This window comes from Pezoporus wallicus, unplaced genomic scaffold, assembly GCF_028554395.1.
Source record: "Pezoporus wallicus isolate ANWC-B61680 ecotype Strahan unplaced genomic scaffold, APGP_CSIRO_Pwel_v1 contig_11133, whole genome shotgun sequence".
Classification (NCBI taxonomy): Eukaryota; Metazoa; Chordata; class Aves; order Psittaciformes; family Psittacidae; genus Pezoporus; species Pezoporus wallicus.
The window spans coordinates 469,035-496,686 of record NW_026636583.1 but is presented as its reverse complement, the minus strand read 5'-3'; the positions used below and the strand labels follow the sequence as shown (position 1 = coordinate 496,686).

Below are 27,652 nucleotides of genomic sequence, written 5' to 3'. Positions count from 1 at the left end.
GATGCAGCTGATGGGGATGTCCCTTCTGGCCTCCCTGTAAAAGGCACATCCCCTAAGATCACAGAGGGGCTGTGGCTGAGCTGGAACCTGAGCTGAGTTCTCCCAAATCTCAGCTTTTGGGTCCACCTATGACCTTGTCCTTCTGCTTGCCAACTTGCTTGCCCTGTGTTTTCCATGTGGTGGGTCCATGCTGATGGCCCCTCTGCCCAGAGCTCCTTGCTGTGTTGCTTTCTCTGTTGTTTCAAAAGCTCACCCATGCCTTCATCCCTGCTCCCCTCCACCTCCCTCCTCTCTTATCCTCATTCGTCTCAATTAATTTCCCTTGAGCTTTTTTGACTCTTTTCCCACCGAATCCTCCCTTGTCTCATGCTCCCCAGTGCGCTCCAGATAACCTTTTCCTTCCTCTGATATTTTAAACTGTGTCTTCCAGACAGTTTTTTCTTTCCTGAGCTGCAGTGTCTCACTTCCTTTCTCATTTCCCCACCTCCCCTTCCCTCTCCCACCTCTGCTGCTGTTGGTGAAGGCAGGGCTGGCCTCAGCACTGCTTGCCTGCAGCACCCACTTGCCCTGGTAGTGGGAAGGTCTCGGGTGCAACTGGGCATGGAGTGACCAGAGAAAGCCCAAACCTCAGCCTGGTTAGCTGAAGGCTCTCGTTGTTCTGCACACCTCTTGTGCAATGCTGCACTGAATCAGCTCTGTGACTGAGGTCTCCCAACTACCCTGCAACCCTGTGAGCCTGGTGTGCTCATCACCTGAGCAGGGTTTGGTTAGAACATTTGCATCTTGTGGGAAGGTTATTAGGAGGCAAATGCTTGAGTTGTTGCCTCTCGTGCCTCCCCTGTCCTTATGTATCATCTGCCCAGCAGCAGAGGTCGACTGACAGCTATGTGTGGTGTTTCTTGTGTGTGTCCCTGCTCCAGACTGTGATTGCTATGCCGGTGGGACCGAAGGCAACGCCTGTCGCAAAGACCCTCGGGTGGGGATGTGTGTGTGCAAGCCCAACTTCCAGGGAACACACTGTGACCAGTGCTCCCCCGGCCACTACGGACCCGGCTGCCAGCGTGAGTGACTCAGGGTTAGCAGCCCCAGGCTCGCCCTGCTGGGGGGGAGCGTGCCTGCCCCTGTCTTCCACTCACACTGGAATTCTCCAGCCCCACTTCCAAGTGACAAATTCCCATGATTTTTTGCTGGTATTTTCCACCCAGCCCTGACCCTCCAGCATCCTCCCAGCCTGGGGGGCTCTTGAGAAATTCCCTATGGATATAAGCTGTGGGCCAGGCACACTTGTTGTCAGCTGTGTCCCCGTGGTTTCTCCAATGACTTCATTTCCACCCCAGAGGAACAGGCGCTCTGGTTCCTTTCCTAGGGAGGGGAAAGATGAAGAAGCTGCTTATTTATTAGTGCCCCTGTTGCTTTCCAGCCTGCCAGTGCTCCGGCCCTGGTCAGTACGATGGCACCTGCGACAGCGAGACAGGGCAGTGTCTGTGTCGAACGGGATTTGAAGGGCACTTGTGTAACCAGTGTGCTCCTGGCTACTTCAACTACCCTCTGTGCCAGCGTGAGTATCTGTCAGCTGTGGGCCTGGGTGGGCATGCACAAAGCCAGAGTGTTCTGGCAGGGTTCTGAAGGACTGGAAAGTGGTTTTATGGGTGTTTTAGAGGATATAGCAAAGGGTAAAGATCAAGTTTGAATGCTTAGAGCACCACCTAAATGCCCATCTAGGAGCCTCAGGAAGGGAATCATACTGCCATGAGCTTTGTCCTGTGCTCCCAGCACCAGGCACGCGGTTTCTCTCTGTTGCAGTATGCGGCTGCAGTGCTGTCGGGACGCTGCCAGGAGGCTGTGACTCTGATGGGAAGTGCTTCTGCAGACCTGAGTTTGCGGGGCCACGGTGTGAGCAGTGCAGCCCTGGGTACCACTCCTACCCTCACTGCTATGGTAAGGGCATTAACCTTCAGTCACCTGCTGAGAAACGTGCCTATTTCTGCAAGATTTTGGTGTTTCTCAAAATCAAAACCTGCGTGGTTTGCACTGAATTTGGCAGTCTTGTTTTGGAGGTCATGGATCATGCCCAAGCCTGGAAGACAAAGCAGTTTTTATCAGTCATGCTTCCTCATCACAGCCCTGCTGTGACCTGGTGTCTCAGCTTATGCCTTATTTTGTCTTCTTAGCATTAACCTACTAAACTGTTGAGGAACGTTGAATGGGCTATAAAAAACCCTCAATGGCGTTTTCCTGGTGTAGTCGTGACTCCGGCTGAAAATACTGCCTGTCTTTCAGGGGATTAAGGAATTAATTTAGTTCTGATGGAAATGGCTAATTCCTCTGGGGCTGAATGGTGATTCAGAGCAGCAGTGGTTGGCCACGAGTCATCAGGCTGTTGATATTCCTGCTCTTACAGCTTGCTCTTGTGATTCCCGGGGTGCTGTGGACAACAACTGCAGCCCTGCTGGCCAGTGCCGATGCCACATGAACTTTGCAGGACATACCTGCAACCAGTGTGCCCTGGGCTTCTACGGGTACCCCAGCTGCACACGTGAGTAACCACCATCGGGTCTCAGGGGAGGGAAGGGAATAGCTGCTGCTGGCTTAGTAATGGCTTTCCTTTCCGTAAGCAGCCTCCTGGGGAGGTTTAGGTCAGATATTAGGAAGAATTTCTTCCCCAAAAAGGCTGTCCAGCACTGGATGAGGGGAAGTGGTGGAGTATTTATATGTAGTATGTATATAAATACCTTGAGGTATTTAAATGAAATGTAGATGTGGTACATAGGGACGTGGTTTAGTGGTGGCCTTGGCAGTGGTGCGTTAACATTTGGACTTCATAATATTAAAGGTCTTTTCCAACGTGAACAATTCCATGATCCTATGATTCCATCCACTTCCATGAGCATTGCATCACAGAGATGCTGGTACCAGGGCTGAGCAATGCCTGTGGCAGGTGCCTGCGGCCCCAGACGCTCTGCATAGCTCTCCCAGCAGTGTCCCCATCTCCCTCCCTGCCGGCAGTCCGACTGGAAGCCAGATGGACTCATATGTCTCCCAGCAAGAATTTAGTGCTCATTAAAAAATCATCTGTGGTACAATTTCCCTGAAGCAACAAAAGAGCATCATCATCACCCCCTTGCACCATACTAAATGTAGATGCCTGAGCTGCAGCCAGCTGGCAGAGGGCTGCTCACAAATGCTGATGCCGGCGCTATGCCTTTGAAGAGGCTGGAGGCAGAGATGAAGTGGTCTCACAGGAGTTAATACTTCTGGGTTTGTTTTTTTCTGTCTCATAAAGCACTGTCCAGATTGCAGAGCTGCAGAGGAGTCACAGCAAGGAAAGAAGGGAACCTGATTTCTTATTAATGTTGTCTTCTAACAGTGTTTTGCTGTTAGCCAGTCTGGGGGTGTCAGCCTAAACCAGCCCCTCTGGCAGGGATTTGAGGAGTGCTGGCTGGGTAAGGAGGGCACAGGCAGCTCACTGACCTTTCATGTGATAGGGCAGCAGGATCTCAACATGCATTCGCAGCAGACAAGTCATGCAGGAAGCAGCAGAGCCATTGCCCTGGCCTTGCCCCCGGCTGCTGCCCACATACAGCATCCTCAGGGCAGACCCTGATGGCCGAATGGGTGTTTGGATGCAAATAGGCTGATGCAAAAGGTCACTGGTCGCTGACCTTTAGGGGATGAAATCACACCTTCCCCTTTTCCTTAGCCTAAACTTCTCCCCACCTCCAGAATTACACAAAAATATATGTAAAAATAGGTATGATAAGCATTGCAGCTTCTATTGTTCTTTAAAAAATGGGGTGGTTTCAACCAAAAGCAAAGAATGAGTGTGCATGTTATTTATAACCCATATTTCTGGCTGCTTTGATGGGGATGAAGGTCAGGCAGACCAAAGAGGTTGCTGGTGGGAAGCCTTGGACGCAGGAGCCCCTGTGCCCTGCCACTCCAGCACTTGCTGTCCTCTCCTGCAGCTTGCCAGTGCTCCCGGGAGGGTTCCCTGCACAGCACCTGCGACCAGGACACGGGGCAGTGCAGCTGCCGGCCCAGGGTGACGGGGCTGCGCTGCGATAGCTGCTTGCCGGGCGCCTATGGATTTCCACACTGTGAAGGTAACGGCCTCAAGCTGCACCAGGGGAGTTGTAGACTGGATATGAGGAGCAGTTTCCTTACTAAGAGGGTGCTCAGGCACTGGAACCATTGGAGCTGCCCAGGCCAGTGGTGGATTCACCGTCCCTGGAAGTGTGCAAACACCATGTAGATGCCTTAGTGACATGGGTTAGCGGTGGACTTGGCAGTCCTGGGGTAAAGGTTGGACTTTATGAACTTGAAGGTCTTTTCCAACTGGTTTATTCTATGATTCTCATTCTCTCATGGGGTGTGACTCCAGTGGCTTGGGACACAGTGGTGTGGTGCTGGTAAATGGGCTTATCAGCTTATCATCCCCCTAGAGCTCTGCAAGGGAAGAAATAACCCCCTTTAAGAACAGCCAGGGTGTGAGCTCTCTATAAATCCCTTACGTCTCTCTTCCAGTGGGCTCCTGTAACCCAGCAGGGTTAGTGACTACAGATCCCTCGCTGGCCTCGGTGAGTATCAAATGAACCCACCAAACCCTGCAGGTCATTTCTATGTAATCCTCTTGTTCTCTTTGGGCCAAATCCTTCCATAAGCTCAGCCTGAAAGCAGCTATTACCCACACCATAGTATCTGACATCATGTTCAGGCACCGTGCTGCAAATTCTCACCTGCTCTTTTCTCCCCATCCCTTTCCCCAGGGCTCCTGTGCATGTCGGGCATACGTTGAAGGCCCAGCTTGTGACAGATGCAAGCCCTTATACTGGAATCTGACTCCAGAGAACCCCTACGGCTGCCTGAGTAAGGAAACAGCATTTGCACAGCCCCAAAAAGTCCCTTCTGTGTTGTAATGGTGCAGGACCAAAACCCTACCCAGTGGGGACCATCACTCTGTATGGAGGGGATGCCTTTCCTTTCACCTTAACCTTGAAGTGATGTCAAAGCTGGAGTGGTCTGGGTAACCCCCACGTGGAGCAGGGAAAGGCTGGAGCCTGAAGCTTTTTGCTTGGGATGAAACGCAGAAGTCATGCAATGAGTTGTGCCATTCTCAGGCCTCCCTGCAGACTTCATTTTCTATGTCCAAATGTGCAGAGAAGGCAAGAGGTTTTAGTAATTGTGTCCTCAATAGTAGTTGTCCAAAATTAAACTCAAGCCCTGGTGCACCATAGCCCTCTACCTGATCAGTTCCCAGCTCCACTTATTCAGCCGGTATCCTCTGGTGTGGTGGGTACTGTCCTCTATCAGGCTTCTTCTCAGGGGCTGGTCAATCTTACGGCTTTCTTGTTCACTCTCTTTCCAGGCTGCAAGTGTGAGACCAGGGGCACCATCAGTGGAATTGCAGAGTGCCAGCAGGTGGGTTTGCTCCTCTCTGCTTCCGAGCATGTGCTGTGTTGGGAGTGTTTCAGCTCCATCTCTCCCAGCAGCTGCTGGAGAAGCCTGTCCTGAAGCTGAGCTCTCAGAGGTTACACCACAGTCTGGGCTTGCATGAGAACATAGGATTAAGACCTGTCATAAATTAGGCACCTAAATATTGCTGGGTCTGGCCCAGGGTGCTTGGATTTTTGTTTGCCTGCATTGTTGGGTAATTTATGTGGCCACCCACACTCAGGAAGCCATGTAGAGCATGAAACTCAAAATGCTTCTCCAGTGTCTCTGACAAGGATCCAAATAACTGAGAAACTGCTTAGATGTGACTGGAAGGAATGAACTTCCCTGCCTCCTTCTCTCCTAGGGTGATGGGCAGTGTTTCTGCAAGCCAAACGTCTGTGGCCAGTTCTGCTCGACCTGCAAAGACGGCTACTTCAACATGGAGAACGCAAACTACTTTGGCTGCCAAGGTGAGCTCCCTTCATGATGTGTCAGTGAATGGAGCAGCACAAGAGCTGACCCTGGAGCAAGCAGCTCTGCGTGTTTGCCTTGACTGTTTGCCCAGGCATGCTCTGACTGTTGGCCTTGGAGAGAAGAGGCAAGAGATGTCCCACCTCTTGCTTTCGATCATACCATGGCCCAGAGCAGGGCCTGGGTCTTGCTGTGAATCTGGAGACCTGACTTCATGCTTTTGGCACCATTGGACACAGGTCTATCAGGCTGGGGAATGAAAAGCCAGGAAAGGTGCCCCTTTAAGTGCTAAGAACTGGTGTGTTTTAACCACTGGCCATGTCAGTCCAGCTGTTCCCATCCCTCCTGTTGGGAGCAGGTGGGCATGGACCTGAGAGGTTGGCTGCTTTCTGTTAAGCCCATGGGAAGAGGGAAAAGAGGAGATCCGGCCACTCTCAGCCAGCCCTTGCGGTCTTGGCAAGGCTTGGAAGAGGGATCAAGCCATGAGGGTTTGCAGACCTCGTTCTTCCATCAGCTGCCTGGAAATAGCTCGGCGCTGAGGTGGAAGAGGAGCCGATCCAAGCGGGGCCGGGGCCAATATGAAAGCGGATACAATGGAATAAAAATAGCGGTCGCGGACGCACCTTTGATGAGTGACCAGGAGCTCGTTAGTGCATGGGGAATGTCAACAGCCGCTTCCTGCCCGCAGGCTGCCGCTGCGACGTCGGTGGGTCCCTGGGGCCATCCTGCGAGGAGCGGAGCGGAGCCTGTCGCTGCCGCCAGAGCACCCGCGGCCCCACCTGCACCCAGTAAGCTGCCTGCAAGAGATGCACCTTGGGGTGCTCTGCCTCCCATTCATCCCCTTGGGGACAATGTCCTCTGCCGCCACAGGGATGAGGACCTCATTGTCTGGGCTGCTGCCACATCGGCTGCAGAGGCGTCCCCTTGGCTGTCCCTCCAGGTAGCTCAGCAGGTAATGGTGCTCCTTGTCTTCCCCAGACCCACACGGGACCATTATTTCCCTGACCTTCACCACCTGAAGTACGAGCTGGAGGAAGGCACCACACCGGCCGGCCGGGCTGTGCGCTTCGGCTACAACCCCCTGGAGTTTGAGGGCTTCAGCTGGCGAGGATATGCTCAGATGTCCTCCATCCAGGTATGCCTGGTGTCACCGTCCCAGCCCAGCTCCCCATCGGGAGGATGTGGCCGGTGGATTGATATGCTTTTGGCACACATCTTTCACCCCAAGTGCTTCCCAGACCCCCAAAGTCACATGGTGGCCAACATAAACAGCACAGTATATATATATAGCCTGTTCGCACAGATATTTCCTGTAGTGCTGGGGACGACATAGACTGATGAGGAGAAACATCCTAAACTGGGAATCCCCTGACATCCTAATCCTTTTAGACAAAGGTAGTGGCTTGGTGATTACTTACAGGGATGTCTATAAACACTGTCTTTGGGTTTCCTTGTGGCTCTTTCATCTGACTCTGTTCTTTCCTGCAGCTCTCTGCTTAAACCTTTCCTCCCTTCTCCAAAAATAAATCAGCTCCTCCTCAGCTGCCATGTTTGGCTTGGAGCTCTTGTTACCGTTCCACCTCTGCTCTCACTGTTAGCTGTAACAGTGGTTTACACTAATCTAGAGCTGTTTAAGCCCTAGAAGTGAAGCTGTTTCATCTGTTGACCCTTTATCCTCCTCGGTGGATTCTTCTGCATGGTCCCTGCAGAGGTGTCACCTGTGTGTGTTTGGGGATGGGGGATGCAGGGCAGTGATTCTCTTGACAGTCTTGTCCCACGTAAGACGCTCATTCTGGTGCATGTACTTTAAGTTTTCTTCACTCCTTCATGCTTAGGTAAGATAACAGGGGCCAAATTCATTAGCCATTTCCTGTTGAATCCGCAGATAGGAGCTAAGGAATGAACGAACTCCTTGTAAGCTGCCTTGAGAAAACCACAACCTTAAAGCTTAAGGATGGAGCTCATGCTCAAATCTGTGGCTTTTGTTTTGCATCCAGTGTTGGTTTGAGATAGAAATAGGCCTTGGTAAGAAGGGCTAGCACATGGCTTTCTGTGGGCGGGTCTCACTTATGGTTTGCTCTCTGCAAGATGGTTGCAGTTTGGTCTCCAGTAGGAAGATGTGTAACTGGAGCTTTGAACACAAGAGTCGCCCTGGCAGACCCCAGCTTTGCCCTGTAAGCAGGAGGGTCTTTAAGCAGATGCTTCGATCTCTTTGGAACAGTTTGGACATAAGCACCTCCTTAACTGGGGTCTTGATAGCAGTGTCCAGGCTTGTGAAGGGCTGATATAACCATCAGTTAGCACCACTAGTCCTTAGCATTGCAGGGTCCGAAGGATAAGGAACCAGCTCAATTTGCAGCCTCCTCTAAGCATCAGGGTAGAGCCTCATCAGCACAGCAGCAGGTACTTCAGCATTGGGTACCTGCACACTAAGCCCTTGAGAGCAACATGCTGACACCAACAGCAAGAATTTCTTAAACACCTTTCCTCTGGTGTGCCCCGGGATAGCCGAACCACCTAGCATCTTCCAGATGTGGTCAGAGCCTTTCCACCCCCTCCCCACAGGCAGGCTGCTCCCTTGGTGGCTGGTCCCAAAAGGAACAGCATCACGAGGTGCCCATGCCATGTCTCTGCAGCAGGGCCGGTGTGCTTGTCCTCTCCTCGCGCTGTGGCATGTTGCTTTGGGAGCAGTGAGCCGAGCGGCTGCACTTGCGCTGGTAGCTGCGGGCGGTGGAGGTAATTGAAGGTGTGCTCTGCTTCTCTCCCCTTTCTCTCTCCCACCAGCCCAAGGTAGTGGTGACTCTCAATGTGACCTCCCCCGACCTCTTCCGCCTCGTCTTCCGCTACGTCAGCCGGGGGCCCGCCAGTGTGGAAGGGAGGGTCTCGGTCGTTGAGGAAGGAAAGTTTAATGTTTGTGGCAACTGTAAGTGCATTTTTCACTTCTAGACTAACTCAGAGCATCCCGTGCTGCGACACCGCTCCTCCTGCCCCCAGGTTGGCCCGTCCCAGGTGTGCCCATCCCAAGTGTGCCCGTCTCGCGGCCGGCCAGAGCCGTGCCATGGGATGTAAGGGAGGGGGAAGAGAGGCAGGCAGGCAGGCAGGTAGGCAGGCGGGTGAGGCTCTCCCGCAGGCAGGAGCTGGCCCCCCAGTGACATGTTGCCCCATGTGCTTTTTTGCTTTTTGCAGAATAAAATCAGAGTCACTGTAGACGTGAAGGAGGCAGAGCTCTATCTGTTCCATGTCATCCTGAGGTATATTAATTCAGGAGGGGCCACTGTGTATGGCAAAATTACAGCTTATCAGCCACGAAGGAGAGGTAAGGATCCCAGACTGCGCTGCTCCCCTGCACCATCGCCACCTCCTCCCCATCCCAGGCAACCTTCTGCATCATCCTTTCCAGAAGACACTTCCATGTGGCTTTACCCATTAGTCCTGCCCTTCCAACTGAGAGGACTGATGTGAGTTTGCAGCCCCCTTTATTTAACAAAGCAGGAGCAAGCTGGCCTCAGCCCTGGGGCTGCACACTGAGCCAGGCTGGTGTGAGATAAGGCTATTGTGTGATTCCATACAACCTTCCCAGCACAGGACAAGATGACCCCAGTGCCCCAGGCAGAACTGAGCTGAATTTCCACAAAACCAGAATGGGCCAAGTGCTGGGAACTGGATCCAAACTCTGGCAGCTGGACATGGTTTTATTTCATAGATGCCCTCATGTGGCAGTCCTGCCCTTGCCTGTGCTTCTCCCAAGCCAGGCTGCTGCCTTCACTCATAGTCTGGGGTTTGGAAGTGGTGTGGAATTGCGTGTGTTATACAGGCATTGCCCTCTGGTGCAATGTCTTCTCATCAACAATGAGCTGCTGGAGAAGAAGAAGAGCCACCAAAAAATGGTTGGAGAAGCCAAGAGACCTGAACAAATATTCTGGGGGTCGATACGAGCAAGACTGCATGGGCATGGACCTGAGGCCATGCAAGTGCCCTAGTGGGTGGTTGGCAGATTGATTTTACTGCTTCTGATGCTACAGCCACATCATCGTGCCGAAGCTTTTCCTCCAGATCATACATGTGCAGCACAAGGCTGACAACACCAGCTGCCTAACTTAGCAGCGTGTGAAGTTTTCTCCTGTCTTGAACTGACACAGAAGGTGTTTTGCCTTTGATGTGATGTGCAGGGCTTGAAATGCCAAGATACTATTTTTCTAATTTATTTTGAGGGGAAAAATGTCTCGTTATTTTTATGGCCAGTTCCATTACACAGCAGAAGGACAAGAGAAGCAAGAGCTCAGGAAGTGTTTAATCTGTCCTATCCAGCAGCAGAGCATATTTGCCTTCCAATGTGCTTCCGTCCTTGCTCAGAAGCAACGTTGCATTTTTCTAGTGCTAAAGGCAAACTGACAGACACACACCAGCACTGGGATATGGGAGGGCAGCTTCCTTGATAGGCCAGATCAGCTCCAGAGGTGGAGCCACCTTCTGCTGGGGTGGAATGGGCTTCACTTGGTAAAGGACAAGCAGCCTGGAAAGAAGATAAGTTGGAAGATGTGGCTTGCAAAAAGGGAAGCCTTTTCCAAGTATGTGATTTGCAGACCGGTTTCTCCCACCCCACTTCCAGAAGTGATCTCAGTTTGAGTTGTGAATCATCTCAAAGGGATGTGAGACTTCAGCTTGTCAAGAAATCTACCCCATTGCCTGTTCAGGGAAACCTCTTCATCCCTTGCATCCTCACCTCTGCTTCCCATCTGAGAAAGCACGGGCTCTGCCTCAGCTGATGCCAGGCATGCCGCAGAGCTAGCACACATGGGAAGGGGTTACCCATCCCAGCAGTAGCACAAGCCTTTGCTTTAGCTTCTGGCCCTCTGCATTATGCCTTGATGTCCATGTGCCACACCAGGATAGTCAGCGTGCCACATTCCCCACTCTCTTCTTCATCTCGTTTGCTCACCATGCAGCCATATTCAATGAATCACTCAGTCATGCTCTTCAGAACGCTCCTGAGACTGCTGGACAGGCTGACAGTTTGCTTCTAGGTGCTGGATGGGTATTGCATCCAAAGTTAATGAATCCTGAGGTTATGGGACTGTGTCAGCCAAGCCAGGGAACTGTTCAACAGCAGCAGGATCTGCCCTCAAACCCCTTCTGTCCTGTCAGTTAAAATTAATGTCTAAGTCTCAAGTGCAGAGCCTGTGGCTGGCAAGAAAGGCAGGAGCACAGCTTAGGGTTTGCCAGAAGACAGGTATCTCGCCTGTGGAGCTGGGATCAGAATATCCCTAAGGAAGAATATATCTGGGCAATTCTTTTTGTCTGTCTCAGAATACATTCTTCACAGATGAGTTCCTTCCTCCTCTAGCTGGCAAAACACTCCTTGGCATGCAGTGCTCCGTGCTTTGCAGACTGGGGAAGCAGAGCACACTGGGAGAGCTGTGGATTAGCATTAAGGATTGCAGTGATTTATTTTTTTTCTCCCCCATTAAGCTACTGAGCAGATTCAGAGTGGATGTCTCTGTTACAGGACAGTGTGGGATTGCAGTCCTCTGCTGCAGCAGCGCTGAGAGAGCAGGAGCCTGGGACTCCCCATTGCACTACAGAGCTGCTTCCCTGAGCATAGCCTCCGATTTGCAGCCCCAGGTTTTCCATCCCAGTCCCTTCACAGCCTCTCATCCCTCCCGCTCCAGGTACAGAGCAGACCAAGCAGATTGTCTTTGCTCCCAGCACGGAGCCAGCCTTTGTCACAGTCCCGCAGAACAGCTTTGGGGAGCCCTTCGTACTCAACCCCAACACCTGGTCTCTGGTTGTTGAAGCAGAGGGTGTGCTGCTGGTAAGGACCAGCCCCTGTGCTCCATCCACCACAGGGGCTTCAGCAGCTCCCTGGGGGCAAGTGTCCTAAACATATCCAAATTTTCCATCTCTCCTCCTAGGACTATCTGGTTTTGCTACCCAGCTCATACTATGAAGCACCAATACTGCAGCTGAAGGTCACGGAGCCATGTACCTACCAGCCAGCCCCTGAACAAGCCACCCAGAAGTAAGGATCTCCATGTCCTTGTGCTGTGTGGGACCTACTCAGCTCCTCTTGGCCTGGGGTTACAAAATATATACACTTTACACTCTGTGAGGGTCTGGATGCAGTAAAACTGCTTAGTGGAGCACTTTGCTGTTGCTGATAAAGCATAGATCTCCTCATCTCATGAGGAGATCTAAATGCATAGATCTCCTCATCCATGGCACAGTTAGTCTGTGTGTTCCCATGGACCCTGGAGGGCCAGCTCACCCAGTAAGACCATGGCCTTCTTCTCTGCTAGGCTGGATTCCCAGCGCTAGTCCTGGAAAATGGCTACAATGAGTAATGTCTTGATGGACTTTTTAAATTGAATAGGCACAGTCTGGTAGTGCTTGGAGCATCTCGGTGCATCTGGTTGCTCTCAAATCTTGCTGGCGCCCAGACTGCATGGGTGCTCTTGACTCTTAAAATCATGATTTAACAACCATACTTTGCAATTCCTTTCTTAATGTTTTTAGCTGCCTCCTGTACAAGTACCTGTCTGTGGATGGCTTCCCTGCAGTGTCCGGGCTGGAGGCAGTATGCAGGCTGGACAACCGGTTACCCAGACTGTGTCCCACAGAGCAGCTCACGCCCTCCCATCCCCGGATGGCCACGTGCAGTGGCAGTGACGTGAGTGGCACTTGTTTCATCCCTCGCATGGGCACTGCAGCACTCATCCCTCTGCTCTGACATCTGGGTACCAGAAGGACTTTGCACCCATGTACCCCCTACTGTTGCCCCATCAGCTTTGCATCTTTGTGCTTGCATGCCCTGTTCAAAGCACCCCAAAGCAGTGTCTCCCTTACAAAGGGCTTGCAGTGCCATGGTAAGAGTTGCCCCCTTGTTCCCTCAGCTGCAGAGGAGGCTGGTTTGTAGCATGGGCATCCTGCACTCATCACTATGGGGAGTGGGACAGTAGACAATCAGTCATCTCTCTGTCCTCCAGGTGGAAGTCCAGCTGTCCCTGCCTGTTGCCCAGCCTGGGAAATACGTGCTGCTGGTGGAGTACGCCAACACCAATGCTTTGCAGACGGTGGGGATTGCTGTGAGCTCACCACACTCAGCCATGCAGCAGGGCACATTCATCTTCTACCCATGTGTCTACAGGTATGGTCATCTCTGAGATGGACAAAGGGTTTGGTCCTCCTCTGACATGGCAAGAACAAGTTCTGCCCCAGTTGAGGAACTTTTTCTGCTTTGTCACGTGAACAAAGCAATGCCTCAATGCTGTACATCTGATACGTGTATGTCCAAACTCATTCTAGTGACCAGCCATCCCTGGGAAGTACATACCTGTGCTCAACATTGTCCTCTAATGCCTCTGCTAGGAGATAATCTGTTGCTCCCATTTACAACCAAGTAGATTGGTAGAGGCCTTGGTTTAGAGAATGACCTACAGGCAGGTTTATTGGAGCTGTCGGTGCAGGTCAAACCATGTCCCTTGCTATAGAAGTGTCTGACTTCAGACTGCAACCTTTGCAATAGGAAACCAGTGTCTGGGGTGCCCCTGGGAAACCAAAATCTTATGACTTTCCAGAAAAGGCATGAAAAGGTTTCCAGGGCCTCTGTACAAACACCTTCAGGACATAGAACTGGCAAGACAAGAAATGGGCCATGCCCCTGCTCAAGGCTGGCTTCACAATCTGTGTTTCTCTCACAGTTTCCTTTGTCGAGGGATCGCTGTGGATTCCCAGAGCCGCATTGCAACTTTTGAGCTTAGCTCAGAGGCCTCCATTCGCTTCACCTCTGATCTGGCTGACTTCTTCCTGGTAAGGTCCCTGCAAGGGCAGCTCTGTTGGCAGGTTGCAAGGGGAGGCAGGAGTTGGTACCTAGCCTGTAGAAGGGGTTTCTAGTTCTGTTTGGACTGGATACTAGACCTTAATCTATGTCAGGACCAGTCCAGGATGGAGAATGTGGGCAGTGGTGTGTTTGGAAGTAGATGGTGATAGTGTGGTCAGCCTGATTGCTGGTGGGCACAGAAATTGTTGTAGGCTCCCAGTGGCAAGACAGTGTCACTTGACTGGGCATCTCTCTCCCATGTGGCAGCACAAGGTGTACCTCATACCTGCTGCACAGTTCACCACGGAGTTCATCGAGCCGAAGGTGCATTGCATCAGTGTCCATGGCACGTTCTCACCCAACAGGTAAGAGTCTCAGGTCCCTCGGGGTTTTGCATGAATGTGGCTGTTTCCAAAAGCAAGTGCTTCCCCTGCTTCCCTCAGGTTTGGAGCCATTTCAGCCTCTCTCTTTTCTTGTCAGAGATCTTTACATCCTGTTTTCTCCTTGTTTTGCAGCAGCTCCTGTGTTCCCTCAAGGTTCCTGAAGCTTTCACAGTCGATCATTTTGGAGGGGGGCCAGGCTCTGCCCATCGCCCCTGACGTCCCCCTGGCTCAAGCTGTTCATGTGGCTCCAGCTGGGGTCCCCTTGGAACCCGCACCTCGGCCTCCCACAGCAGTGGACCCCACTGCAGAGCTCATCCTCCTGCAGTCACCCCAGGTAGTGCCATGGCTGTGGGTTGGGCTGGTTTGCTGGCTTTTCAGTTGGCACCATTAGAGGGGGGAGTATGGAGACATAGGGGGTTGATTCACCAGAAGTCTCAAGGCCTGACAGGTGTGCAATAAGAGCACCAGTTTATGCAATAATAAAGCCATATCCTGGCTGTGAGTACAGGTGTCTGATGTGGGGGTTTGTCTCTTTGTTCTCCTGTTTCGGGCCAGGCTGCTGTTGTGTTTAACACCCGGATCCAGACCCTGGGGCGCTATGCCTTCATCCTACACTACTACCAGCCCAACCATCCAACCTTCCCTGTGGAAGTGTTAATCAATGGTGGGCGCATCTGGCAAGGTGAGAAGAGCAGGGACCTGGGGAAGCCCTGGGCAGTTTTTCATGTCAGAGGATAAAGACGAAGCAAAACTAACTCATCTCTTCCAGACTGGGAGGGTGTGATGGGGACTGCAAGGGAAACGTTGCCCCAATCTGTATTTTGTCTTTTCAGGTCAGACCAGTGCTAATTTCTGTCCCCATGGCTATGGGTGCCGGAGCCTGGTAGTTTCTGAGGATCAGATTATCCTGGATGTTACGGATAATGATCTGACTGTGGTTGTTCGAGTGCCAGAGGGCAAGCAGCTGTGGCTGGTGAGTCTGCCTCCAGACCGGGCTCCAGCAGGCCTGGAGTTTGTCTTTGGCTTTTTGTCACTGGAATGTTTCTCACCATCACTCAGTTTCTGGGCTACCCTAGAAAGTTGCAATTTCCAACCTTAGTGGTTTAGACTTGAAGGCAGAATTCACAGAGACAGCATCTGTATATGACAGTTCTCTTTCACTGTGTGGGTTTGGTACCAAAACAAGGCAGAAACTGAAGCTGTTGCTTTGCATATGTAGCTTGTGATGATCCAGAATAAGCCTTATTCCTGCCCCAGCAGCATTTTGCACCTGCATAGCATTGCTTGTCCAGACAGATATCATCATAGAAGCAGGGAACCCTTGTTATCCTCAGACAACAGGACCAGAAAATTGACCAAAATTTGGATAAGTGTCTGAAAGACAGAATTGGAACCCAGATGCCTCCATGTCTAGAAGTTTAAATGCCAATGACTGCCTGCCCCTCTGCAGAAGCAGAGCCAGTGCTGCCCTTATATTCTGCCTTTTTTTTACTGCAGTGAATTTGGGCCACTCCTCACCTGGAGCATTAGATTAGATGGGCCCTGATGGACAGACCCCAATAGGGTGGTGAACCCTGGTCTTTCCAGTACTTCAGCACATTGTGTGTTATGTTCTGTCCCAGCAAGGGATGATGATGATAAGTTAAGGGGGTGTTTGGACTTTTAGTAAGCTCTCATAGTAAGACTGCATCTGTGTGGCTCAGCTAAGGAGCCTGGCTTGTCCTTGCTTTGCAGGATTACATCCTTGTGGTGCCTGAGGATAGCTACAGCTCTCAGTACCTGCAGGAGGAACCCTTGGACAAGTCTTATGATTTCATCAGCAGCTGTGGCATCAACAGCTTCTACATCAAGTAAGACCCTTGGTTTTGTGTGGCTGTTCTGCTGTGAACTCCTCAACAAGGAGAAAGCCATTCCCTTCATACATGGCAGAGGGGGGATCTGATTAAGGCTTTCCTTATCTAATGACCAAACCTATCGGTATTCAGGAGATCTCAGTGTCGTGGGGCTCTCCCTACCACTAATTCAGTACCTGTTGCTGCAGCAGATCCTGCTGGACTTTAGGGTGGTGGGAGGCTGGGGTGTGCAGCACCGTGACTGTTCCTGCCTTCCCCTGCAGCCCCAGCACATCATCGAGGTTCTGCCGTGACTCTGCCGTCTCACTCTCCCTCTTCTACAACAACGGGGCCCAGCCCTGCCGGTGCCACGAGGCAGGGGCACGGGGCAGCCAGTGCGAGCCCTTCGGCGGGCAGTGTCCCTGCAAGTCCAATGTCATCGGACGAGAGTGCTCCCGCTGTGCCACCGGCTACTGGGGCTTCCCCAACTGCAGGCGTGAGTTGCCCCGTCTCCCGTTCTGCTTTCCCAGCACTTGCTGGTTTGCCTCTTAGAGGGCTGAGGCTGATTTGGTTTCCACTTACACGAAACAGCCCAGCTCCTGTGAGCGGTTGAGTTCTGCATCCAACGCTTTATGCTCTCCTTGGGCTGCCTGGGTCTGGCTCCCCCAAACACAGCCCCTTTCTGCCCCTTCTAGCCTGTGACTGCGGGACACGTCTCTGTGATGAGGTGACGGGGCAGTGCATCTGCCCTCCACACACCCTGAAGCCAGAGTGTGTTGTCTGTGAGCCGCAGACCTTCGGCTGCCACCCCCTGATCGGCTGTGAGGACTGCAACTGCTCTCGGCCCGGCGTGCAGGAGCTGACGGAGCCGGGCTGCGATGTGGACAGTGGGCAGTGCAGGTGAGGGAGCCCTGGGGCACTGGCACAGGTTGCCCATAGAAGCTGGGGCTGCTCCCCATGCAGAGCACAAGGCAGAGGTTTCTAATGCTGTGGCTCTTTGTTCCATCCAGGTGCAAGCCCAATATCATTGGGCGACAGTGTGACCTCTGTGCCCCTGGCTACTACCACTACCCCAACTGCCGGCGGTGTGACTGCCACCAGGCTGGCACCGAAGCCAGTGTGTGCGACCCGGTCACGGGGCAATGTCACTGCAAGGTCGGTTCTTTGATGCCTTCACTTTGTGCTTTTCCCCTCTGCTTGACTCTCCTGCACGGGCTGTGGATGTGGGGGGCTGTGGCTGTCTGGTGTGCAGGGATGGAGTAGGGCTGAAGAAGGAGAGTGCCTGTGTGCATGAGCTGCAGCCAGCCTGCCCCACATGGTGTTAGGTTCAGAGCACCTTGAAAGTCTCCTTCTCCCTGTCTTTCCTGGCCATGAAGGCTTTTGGGCTGTCACTGGGGAGATGAGCAGTCTGGGTCCAGCCCTGGGTCAGCCCCTTTTGACTTCTGCTCTACATGACAGCAGAGTAATGCAGAGTGCTCCTGAGCTGCCTGCTCCAGCCCTTTGCAGGGCTCCGAAGTGCTTTCTACAGGTGAATTTAATGTTTCGGGGGTGCTGTGCAAGTAAACCTGTTCAGGGACTGCGTAATCCTCTTTGAGCATCACAGCATTGTGCTTTGATCACTCATACAGCTATCTCTGTCCTCCACTAAGGCCTCGGGAGAAGCTGCTGGCACTGATGAGCTTTGCTTGTCTTCCAGGAAAATGTGGAGGGCCCGAGATGTGACCAGTGCCGCCTGGGGACATTTTCTCTGGATGCCAGCAACCCCAAGGGCTGCACCAAGTGCTTCTGCTTTGGTGCCACCGATCGCTGCCGCAGTGCCGAGAAGCACAGAGCTGAGGTGAGAGGGGCCAGGGCTCCCTGCAGCCCTCTGGGCTCTGTCCTGCATTAATCCTACCTGTCTGGAAGATACACCGTGAGGAGGGTTACCTTTGTCTCCCTATGACCGTCTTCCACTTTCAGCCCCTTTTCCTGGTCACTGGAGTCTCATAGGGTGGAAAGTCATGGCATAGGTGGGAGGCAGGGATGGTGCTCAGCTTTCCAATGGCTTTATCAGGATGCATGTGAGGTTGTGAGCCTGTTATCATCCTTCCTGCTGCTCTGGGACTGATGCTTTTCTGGAGCATCAGCACCCAGATACTTTCTGTAGCTCCAGTAGAAGATCTGTGGTTGCTCTTCCCCCACAGTTCATCGACATGAGCGGGTGGCTCTTGTTGACCAGTGACCGCCAGGAAGTGCCTACAACTCTGAGCCTGCGGGAGCAGCTCCTCCACGCTGATCTCAAGAACCTCCCAGATGCTTACCAAGAGCTTTACTGGGTTGCACCCAGCTCCTACCTTGGGGACCAGGTAAGAGCACGGTGGCAGCTGGATCAGTAGTCATGCACATCCCTGACCCCACCACACATGTGCCAGCAGCATGCCCACTGATGTGCAAGCATTGCTCGTGCTCTGGTTGAACGTGGGCAGCTCTGACTCATCTCAGTGGCATGGACTTGCAGTAACACGTGCAGTTTGTCTCTCCCTTAGGTTTCCTCCTATGGTGGGCACCTGCGCTATGAGCTGCACTCCGACCCACGGAGGGGGGACGTGTTCATCCCCATGGAGTCCCGCCCGGATGTGATCCTGAAGGTGGAGCCCGAGAAATCCCCTGGTGCTCCCTGCTAGTGCACAAGCAGGATGAGGTGGTGACTGACACCTTCCTTGCTTTCCTTCCAGGGAAATCAGATGAGCATCATGTTTCTGGAAGGCACCTACCCATCCCCAGGGGAGGTCTATGAAGGCCGGCTGCAGCTGGTGGAGGTGGGTTTGTACACATGAGTGTGGACCAAGTGCTCAGATGCTCCTGAAAGGACAAGACCAGCCTGTACACAGAAGGGACAGTTGCTTTGAGCTCAGTATTTTAGGTGCTACCTACTGCAGCAGAACTGGCTGTGAAGAGCCAGGGCTGTTTTACCTGTGCAAAGGGGAGACTCCCAGCAGCAGGGAAGCAAAGGCTGGGCTGGATGTTGAGGTGCCTGTGCTTCCTGCCAGTAATTCAGGTTTGCTCCCACTAGGGTAACTTCAGGCACACAGAGACGCACAACCCTGTGTCTCGAGAGGAGCTCATGATGGTGCTGGCAAACCTGGAACAGCTGCAGATCCGGGCACTCTTCTCCCAGCTCTCTTCATCCGTGTCCCTGCGCCGTGTGGTCCTGGAGATTGCAACAGACACAGCCACAGGCACCCGTGCCAGCAACGTGGAGCTGTGCTTTTGCCCAGCTAACTACCAGGGGGACTCCTGCCAGGTAAGGGTGAAAGCAGACGTGCTGCTCCAGGGAGAGGAGAGTCAAACAGCTGCATTTTGGGTCTCAGCCACCCTTTGTGTTTGGTGCAGGTGGCAGCCGTGGGCTTTGGATGTTTGTGCAAAGCAGTGGTGCCAGAGTACCAGCTTCCAAGCTAGCCCTGAGGGCCTCAGTTAATAGTGCAGCTTGGGTTGTGCTATAGGAGCAATATCTCCCCCATACCAGCCTGCTCCAGCTCCCCTGCCACCACAACACAGTGCACCTGGGAGAGAGGCATTAGCTGCTTCTGCCTTCTTGGAAGAGGCATGATGGGGAAATCAATCAGGTGTTGCAGACTGAAATTACATGCATGGAGTACCTTGAAATAGGTCTTTCTGTCTGGCTGATTATCTCCTATTGACAAGGAGCAGGAAGGAGCTATACCGAAAAGTCTTCATTGTTGCTTTTAATCTCTTCTCCATCAGTACAGCCCTGTGGGAATTCTGTCGTGGGAACTAAGTTAGTTTCTTTGCTTTGCCTGAACGTACTGGGCTGTTTTTCAGATCTCCCTCTTTCTCTCCCTCCTCAGGAATGTGCTCCAGGTTACTACAGGGACACCAAGGGGCTCTTTCTGGGAAAATGCATCCCATGTCATTGCAACGGCCACTCAGATCAGTGCCTGCCGGGCTCTGGGATATGTCTGGTAAGGAAACAGTGAAGCAACATGATATTTTGGAGTTATAAGGTCTGAAGCATGTGATTAAAAAGCTCTTAGTATACTAACTGAGCAGGAAAGTGCCTGAATTGAAGCATTAGCTGCATGTGCCATTTCAGAGCTGGTCCCTCTCAGGGTCAGCTTAGGGTGCAAGACAGCTCTGGGAAAGAGGAGGGACTGAAGCATCCAGATATCTGGTGGGGAATTCTTTGTGCAACCCACCAGTTCTTGCTGTCAGTGCTGAGCCCATAGCCTGCCTTTTCCTTGCAGAACTGCCAGCACAACACAGAAGGGGACCACTGTGAGCGATGCAAGGATGGCTACGTGGGCAGCCGCTCTGCTGAAGAAGCCCTGCAGTGTGTTGGATGTCCGTGCCCTCTTTCAGTTGCTTCCAACAAGTAAGCACCCTTGGATGGGATTGCCCTTTTGGCCTCACTGTTTAACCACTGGGAACCTCTGCCACATCAGGGCACTGGCAGGTGTCCCAGTTCCAGCCTTGTCAATGGCCCCAGACCATGTCCATACCCTCTTACCCAAGGCCCCAGCAGCCCACACCAAGTGATCAGCTCCCCTGGCACCACGTCAGAGGTAACTGCACCTTCCTGTTTACCCCGTCTCGTTTCAGTTTTGCCGTCGGTTGTGTCCACAAGGGCTCCAACACGCAGTGCCTCTGCAAGCCTGGCTATGCTGGACCCAACTGTGAGAGGTAAGGGGGATGGCATCTGTGTTTCTGGGGCTTCAGACACACTAGTCCCATGCAGCCACTGCTGTGGCAGAAGAGAGGTTCATAGAATCATAGATGGGTTGGAAGAGACCTTAAAGATCACATAGCTCCAGCCCCCTGCCATGGGCAGAGACACCCTCCTCTAGACTATGTTACTCAAAGCCCCATCCAGGCTGGCCTTAAACACTTACAAGGATGGGAAACACTTCCAGGTATGGGGGTGGTTGTTGTAAGTTGTCCTAGTAAAGACTGCAGAGGAAACAATTAGCTCTGCCTGCAGTGTGCTTTGTTCTGGTAGCATTTCTTTCAATCCTTTTCAGCCTGCAGCTGCCCTGTTGCTGTCTCCACTGCTGAAGCATTGTGTTGCTGTGGGTGTATTACTTATCTGTGCTTTGCTTTGACTTGCAGTCTGCAATAAGGGCACCTTTCTGTGGTATCATGAGGCAAAACACAAAGTGCTTTGAGATGCCTGAGGGTTGCAGCAGTTACAAGTGTTGGATACTCGCACAGCTGTAATTGTACAACTTGAGCATGGTGCAGGCATAAGCTGGAGGAGCCCCCTCATGCCATGACTGTGTTCTGACTTGCCTTACTTCTCCAGATGTGCCCCAGGATACTACGGCAATCCCTTGGTGATTGGCAGCTCGTGCCAGCCCTGTGACTGCAGTGGGAACACAGATCCCAACATGCTGTTCAGCAGCTGTGACTCCCTGACGGGGACCTGCACTGGGTGCATGCACCACACGGCCGGTGCACGGTGCCAGCTCTGTGCCCCCGGCTACTACGGGGATGCGGTGGCAGCCAAGAACTGCACACGTGAGTGGGGCAGGCAGCAAGCACTGGTGGGGCAGGGGGAGGATGGACAGGCTGACTGTGGTCATGTTGAGCACCTTAGCCATGCTGCGGTTGCCCCACTGAGTCACAGTCTTCGTTACGCACGTTACAGGCATCCTCCAAAGATGATGACAATTAAAAACACCACCCCCCAAAACTTGCCCTCCAGCATCACAACTCCAGAACCTCCAATCCACCCCCAAATGGAAGCTGCCAAACCGCAGCCAGGCTGGAACAGTTTTGCCCTGAGCAGCGAACTGCTGGCACTCCCTTGGGAGTGTGGGTTTGCAGAGTCCACTCCCAGCACTGCTCATCTGCTTCTGCAGCCAAATTGCAGCTTGCAAAACAGGGCTCTGCTCTGGGCAGGTGTCATGGGAATAAGTTGTCAGGAGAAGCAAATCCAAGAGGAGAAAGCTCTGCTCTGTCTTTGCTCTCACTGAGAAGGACATACAGTTCCCTATTGGGAATAAGGTTTGTGAGTGGCTGAGCAGATTCTTCAGTGTATAACTGGGGGTGTTTTTCCCTGGCAGAATGCAGCTGTTCACCTTGCGGGACTGACTCGTGCCATCCACAAACTGGCCAGTGCTTCTGCAAGCCTGGAGTGACAGGCCAGCACTGCGACCGCTGCGAGGTAAGGCCACCTGCATGTTGGGATGGTGCCTGTCCTTGGACCAGGGATGAGGGACAGCCCCTTGTGTCATCCTCAGGCCCATGAGCAGAGCGGTGCTCCAGCCAGGGGGTTAAGCTGGATTTACATCATCCTTTATAAGCAAAAGCCTGTTAAAGATCTGACAACAAGCAATAGAGGCAGCATTCAGCTGCAGCCTGGGCAGTAATGTGGTACCCTTTGGGAAATTGCAATAAACCCCATTTTCCTGAATGCATCCAGCGTGGGCATTGCAGGGCCAGGGCAGGTTTGCAGGGCCAGGGCAGGTTTGCAGGGCAGTGCTATGCTGTGTCTGAGTTCTTACTGCAGCTCCACATCTTATTGATAGGAGTTTTGTGATGATCAAAACACTCCTATAAAGCCAGGCTGGGATCCCACATCACCTCAGCCTGCCCCAGGAGGGAAGCACAGTGAGCAGGTTACCCACTGTCCTGCTTTTCCCTAGGAGGGATACTATGGCTTCGAGGGATGCTCTGGCTGCCGGAGGTGTGACTGCGACGTGGGCTCAGTGGGAAGTAACTGCCATGCACAGACTGGCCAGTGCAGCTGCCTGCCCGGAGTCAGCGGCTCCCGCTGCCACCAGTGTGCCCCGGGATACTGGGGCTTCAGCGAGAGTGGCTGCATGAGTGAGTCATAGAATCATAGAATAGTTTGGGTTGGAAAGGACCTTAAGATCATCCAGTTCCAACTCCCCTGCCGTGGGCAGGGACACCTCACACTAAACCGTCTCACCCAAGGCTTCATCCAACCTGGCCTTGAACACTGCCAGGGACGGAGCATTCACAACCTCCCTGGGCAACCCATTCCAGTGCCTCATCACCCTAACAGGAAAGAATTTCTTCCTTATATCCAATCTAAACTTCCCATGTTTAAGTTTGAATCCATTACCCCTTGTCCTGTCACTACAGTCCCTAATGAAGAGTCCCTCCCCAGCATCCCTATAGCCCCCCTTCAGATACTGGAAGGCTGCTATGAGGTCTCCACGCAGCCTTCTCTTCTCCAGCCTGAACAGCCCCAATTTTCTCAGCCTGTCTTCATACAGGAGGTGCTTCAGTCCCCTGATCATCCTCATGGCCTCCTCTGGACTTGTCCCAATAGTTCCATGTCCTTTTTCTGTTGAGGACACCAGAACTGCACACAGTGCTCCAAGTGGGGTCTCAAGAGAGCAGAGTAGAGGGGCAGGATCACCTCCTTGGACCTGCTGGTCACGCTCCTTTTGAAGCAGCCCAGGATACGGTTGGTTTCACGCACAGTGAAGCCTGCTCATGTTCATTTTCTCATCAACCAACACCCTCAAGTCCTTCTCTGCAGGGCTGCTCTGAATCTCTTCTCTGCCCAACCTGTAGCTGTCCCTGGGATTGCTCCGACCCAGGTGTAGGCAGCCCTGCTTCCTGGGTGTTGGGTCCTGCATGGGGAGGAGTGGGACAAGGCATTGCTGGCACATCAGATTGTTCCAGGTGGAAAACAACTGACTGATGCCTGAGGTTCTGTGCTTGTTGTTAGGGAAACCCCCTGCAGCGGCATGTAGATAATAAGTAGAGGTTCAATTGCACACAGCTGGAATAAAAGCACTCCTTTCCCTCTCTCTGGGGTGGTAACAGCACGAAGTGATCCCACTTTCCTGTTATTAAACTTGGCAGAGTGTGAGTGCAGAGGAGGCTCCTGTGACCCGCGCACTGGGGAGTGCACTTGCTCCAATGGGCTGACTGGGAAGCAGTGTGATGTCTGCATGCACAAGTATGAGATCCCTGTGGCAAATGGCCCGGACAGCGTGAGGTGTGAAGGTCTGTGTCTTGGGGAAAGAGGGGAGGGAAGGCCAGGAAAGGGCCTGTGCTGATGGCTCTGTTCCCTTTGCAGTGTGTGATAGCTGTGTCCTGCTTCTGCTGGAGGATCTGCAGAGCATCGAGATGTCCTTCCCCTCCATTCGCAGCCAGCTGCTCAACCTCAACGCCAGCTCCATCGCCTGGGCTCGCCTCCACAGTTTCAACAGCACTATGGCGACCATCGCTGTAAGTGGAGGGTTTAACATCACCTTCTGCCCACGTTTCCTGGTCTGTTGGCCTGATTTTGTCTCTGTTTTTCCAGAACCAGCTCCGTGAGTACCAGAGGGCCCTGAACAAGGTCAGACAACGCACTGACGAGCTGGAGGATGAGAACATAGACCTCACACAGGACCTGAACGCGCTGCAGCACAAAGTAGGATATTTCTCCATCTTCCTTTGCCAGAGCACTTCAACTAAAATGAAAGCTTAGAAGGCTGTGAGGAGCCTGGTTCAGGCAGGATGGATCTCCTGCTGCACCAGCCCTAGGCTTGGGTGTCATCATCTCAGATGCCCAAGCTAGATGACCTGCATTCCTCTCTAAGAGGGCTGTGGTATTGTGATACTGATGGTTGTTTCTTGATTTATTACTTGCTTTTGGGGCAGCACCAGCTTTAACCAGTCATTTATAGGAGGAGCATATCAGGAAGGAACATAAACATCTAGAGGTCTATCCCAAAGGGAGAGCCTGGGCCCTGTCAGCAGATGGGTCAAACCTTCTTATTGTAACATTCCTTAGAGAGGCCTTAGTCTAAAAAATACCAGTTGGGTCTTCAGGGGACTTGCAAACTGAGCTAGGTTTGATGTTATTTATAAACTGCCTGCTCCTAATCTAAGGGAGAAGGAAATGGCTCCAGTTGATGATGTACTTCCCAGACCAAACTGCCTCTTTGTATATGTACATCTATGCTCTGGTTGGCCAAACTGCAGCCCACTGTCTCTTCTTGTGTCCTGGTCAGGACCCAGATGGGTCTGACTCCAGGCTATGGGGCTTTTCCTGTGTTAAGAGTGCAGGACAGTGTTGTCCTCTATGGTTTCAGGATCCAGAGCCTGTTGCATTGGAGCTGCATTTATTGCTTGTTCCCTGAAGGTCCTAAATAGGACCATCACTAAATGCATTGTAGGGGAGCAGCACAGGGCAGGCTGTTGGAGGAGAAATGGTTCAAGGACCTCAAAAGCTGCACATTCCCAAGTCTTGTGTGTGTTTTTGGAACATCTTTCCTGCTAAGAAATCAAGTAAAATGTGATCTCATACTTCAGCTAAGCAGTGTTTTTTGTTGTAGATGACAATGACTCACAGAGAAGCAACCCGTATTGACCAGCACACGAGAGAGACTTACCAGAGAGGGGAGCAGATCCTGCTGAATATCCAAAGCATTCAGCGGGGCATTGCAGGTAGGTAAAGATGGGTCTCTGCTTTGTGGGATTTTTCCTGCTGGGAATGCCACGCTCTTGCTTTCAAACAGCACCGAGTATTGCATCACTTAGAAAGAGCTGTGGAGACAACAAGGGGAAATACAAATGAAATGAAGATCCCAGCAGAATTCTGGCTTTTATTCTGGCCAGGCTGATTGTGGGTCCCATTGTTTGGCTAAGCAGAGTCTGGAAAAAAACACATTAAACTTGCACAAGTGTTATTAAAACGCATAAAACTGGATCTAGGACAGGAGGTAAAGCTAAAAACTGATGCTTGGGATGTGGCATACATTGCTTGTAGTGGCCAAGGAGACAGAAACATGGGGTAATACCTCTGAGTGGTCTCGAGCAGGTTGGGTGCCTGAGTACTGCATGAGAGCTGGCTGCAGTTTGCAGCTGATGTAAGAGAGGAAAGATCTGGGGGGGTTTATGAGGACCTAGGTTGGTCAATGCTAACGGGGGATCTGGACTTCTCTGCAGACCTGATGCGGCAGATGGCCAGGTTTGGGACAGCAAACACCAGCACCACCTCCACTGAGGAATTTCGGCAGAAGATGGCCGAGGTGGAAAGAATGCTGAGGGAGATGAAGGAGCGGAGTCTGGGCAGCCAGGAAGAGTTGGCAAGGCGCGAGCATGAGGAAGCCCAGAAGTGTAAGTCTGGCTCAGTGACATGGAACAGGGCTGCACAGATCCTGCTGGGTCTGGCCATCCCTGGTAGCCTGGCTTGGAACCTATGTACACACTACACGTCATGGTCGTGCTAATAAACGGGCACCCCAACAGGTTTGACAGTAGTTTCAGAGTGCCCTGTGACACTCCAATGGGATCATTGGTAGTTCCTTTTCCCTTGAGGCAAATTTTACAGCAGATTTGACTAATTGGGTAGTTCTGTTTGATGACCAAAAATTACAACACCTAGAACCATCCCTCTCACCACCATGGGGGTGCTTGGATCTCACTCTTGGATGAGATCCTTTGCTATCTAAGCTGAAGGGAGGCAGGGAAGATGATCCCTTCTGGCCTTGATACCTGGTAGATGAGACCAGAACCAAGCTTTTCAGCAGCCAAGTACAGAAAGAGCCCTGTAACAAAAGAAGATGAATTAGCAGCAAGTTCTCATCTCCTCCATCCTCAGTGCTGCACCGGGTGAAGAGCGAGCTGCACGTGCGCTGGGAGTCCAACCAGGACCTTTTAAGCAGCATCCGGGACCAGCTGGCACAGCACAGCTCCCAGCTGATGGATCTCCGCGATGCCCTCAATGAGGCTGTGAACAAAACCAGGCAGACAGAGGACTTGAACAGCCTGAACCGAAACAACCTGGAGGAGAACCAGGTAGACCTTCACCAGGAGGTCCCATAGTACCATGCGCTGAGGGTGCATACCCCAGCCCCGCTGGTACCTAACCCTGTGTCTGTGTGTCTAGCACAAGAGCCGTGAACTCCAAAAGCAGCATGCACTGGTGCAGGAGACCCTGAGGATGGCCAGGGACTCCCTGGCTCAGGTTTCTGACTTCCTACAGAAGATGGAGAGTGCAAAGGAGGTGAGTGACAGAGATGCTTCAGCGTGGGCAGAGCACGAGGGGTGGCAGCCCTCAGGACTCATGTGTGTCCTTACAGGAGTATGAGAAGCTGGCAGCCCTGCTCGATGGGGCAAAGCTACCCCTGACTGAGAGGGTCAAGAAGTTCTCCCCTGCCAGCAGCAAGATCCCCATCGTGGAGCAGGCAGAGGAGCATGCCCAGCTCCTGGATGAGCTGGCAAGGAACCTGTCCAGGTGAGGCACTGGTCCTGGCACTCACTGGTCAGGGCATCCCCTACCACAGCTGGGGATAAGAAACTGCAGCCCACACCATGGCAGGGCAACAGTAGGTGCAGTCTCCAAAGCTTTGTCCTGGAACACACATTGTGATGAAGATCCTATAGGGGTTTTTCTGTAGAGGCATGGGCAAGAGCCCAGCCTGAGTGTTCTCTATGGACTTGATGTCTTCATTTTCCAACACAGCATTATCCAGGGCACAAACCAGGATGGCTTTATCCAGCGGGCAATCGATGCTTCCAATGCCTATGCCAGCATCATTGAGGCTGTGAGAAAAGCCGAGCGAGCCGCACACGATGCAGATGAGGCAGCTGGTGAGGCCTTGATGGTATGTGCTATGGGGAGCCCCATGAAAGTGAGCAAAAGCCAAACAGTCTTTTTACACTCATTCTGCTGTCCCTTCCCTCTGACACTTGAGCACTTAGTTCTGTGCTGGAGAGTAGAGCCTCTGCCACAGCTGTACTCTGGC

At 52.5% G+C, this 27,652-nt stretch overlaps 1 protein-coding gene across 2 annotated transcripts in view; it reads left to right on the top strand.

Annotated features, from left to right (window-relative positions):
• Nucleotides 1-27,652, top strand: part of LAMA5 (laminin subunit alpha 5) — an 83,248-nt gene that overhangs the window by 46,849 nt on the left and 8,747 nt on the right. The window contains exons 12-56 of one of the 2 annotated variants that reach the window (XM_057400857.1): nt 921-1,061; nt 1,421-1,558; nt 1,804-1,938; nt 2,402-2,536; nt 3,966-4,103; nt 4,525-4,577; nt 4,767-4,866; nt 5,366-5,418; nt 5,798-5,903; nt 6,593-6,692; nt 6,883-7,039; nt 9,091-9,220; nt 11,574-11,716; nt 11,817-11,923; nt 12,418-12,571; nt 12,888-13,048; nt 13,602-13,710; nt 13,988-14,085; nt 14,236-14,437; nt 14,659-14,785; nt 14,937-15,076; nt 15,838-15,953; nt 16,220-16,431; nt 16,631-16,835; nt 16,946-17,090; nt 17,632-17,772; nt 18,119-18,280; nt 18,461-18,562; nt 18,650-18,733; nt 18,988-19,218; nt 19,784-19,897; nt 20,180-20,307; nt 20,535-20,615; nt 21,235-21,449; nt 21,998-22,098; nt 22,580-22,760; nt 23,775-23,918; nt 23,992-24,143; nt 24,220-24,330; nt 25,238-25,349; nt 25,851-26,021; nt 26,506-26,702; nt 26,794-26,910; nt 26,987-27,141; nt 27,370-27,511. In XM_057400857.1, coding sequence (XP_057256840.1) covers nt 921-1,061; nt 1,421-1,558; nt 1,804-1,938; nt 2,402-2,536; nt 3,966-4,103; nt 4,525-4,577; nt 4,767-4,866; nt 5,366-5,418; nt 5,798-5,903; nt 6,593-6,692; nt 6,883-7,039; nt 9,091-9,220; nt 11,574-11,716; nt 11,817-11,923; nt 12,418-12,571; nt 12,888-13,048; nt 13,602-13,710; nt 13,988-14,085; nt 14,236-14,437; nt 14,659-14,785; nt 14,937-15,076; nt 15,838-15,953; nt 16,220-16,431; nt 16,631-16,835; nt 16,946-17,090; nt 17,632-17,772; nt 18,119-18,280; nt 18,461-18,562; nt 18,650-18,733; nt 18,988-19,218; nt 19,784-19,897; nt 20,180-20,307; nt 20,535-20,615; nt 21,235-21,449; nt 21,998-22,098; nt 22,580-22,760; nt 23,775-23,918; nt 23,992-24,143; nt 24,220-24,330; nt 25,238-25,349; nt 25,851-26,021; nt 26,506-26,702; nt 26,794-26,910; nt 26,987-27,141; nt 27,370-27,511 — 6,146 coding nt within the window. Of the gene's footprint in view, nt 1-920; nt 1,062-1,420; nt 1,559-1,803; nt 1,939-2,401; nt 2,537-3,965; nt 4,104-4,524; nt 4,578-4,766; nt 4,867-5,365; nt 5,419-5,797; nt 5,904-6,592; nt 6,693-6,882; nt 7,040-8,688; nt 8,828-9,090; nt 9,221-11,573; nt 11,717-11,816; nt 11,924-12,417; nt 12,572-12,887; nt 13,049-13,601; nt 13,711-13,987; nt 14,086-14,235; nt 14,438-14,658; nt 14,786-14,936; nt 15,077-15,837; nt 15,954-16,219; nt 16,432-16,630; nt 16,836-16,945; nt 17,091-17,631; nt 17,773-18,118; nt 18,281-18,460; nt 18,563-18,649; nt 18,734-18,987; nt 19,219-19,783; nt 19,898-20,179; nt 20,308-20,534; nt 20,616-21,234; nt 21,450-21,997; nt 22,099-22,579; nt 22,761-23,774; nt 23,919-23,991; nt 24,144-24,219; nt 24,331-25,237; nt 25,350-25,850; nt 26,022-26,505; nt 26,703-26,793; nt 26,911-26,986; nt 27,142-27,369; nt 27,512-27,652 lie in introns of both variants that reach the window. The other variant, XM_057400856.1, reaches the window with a different exon arrangement.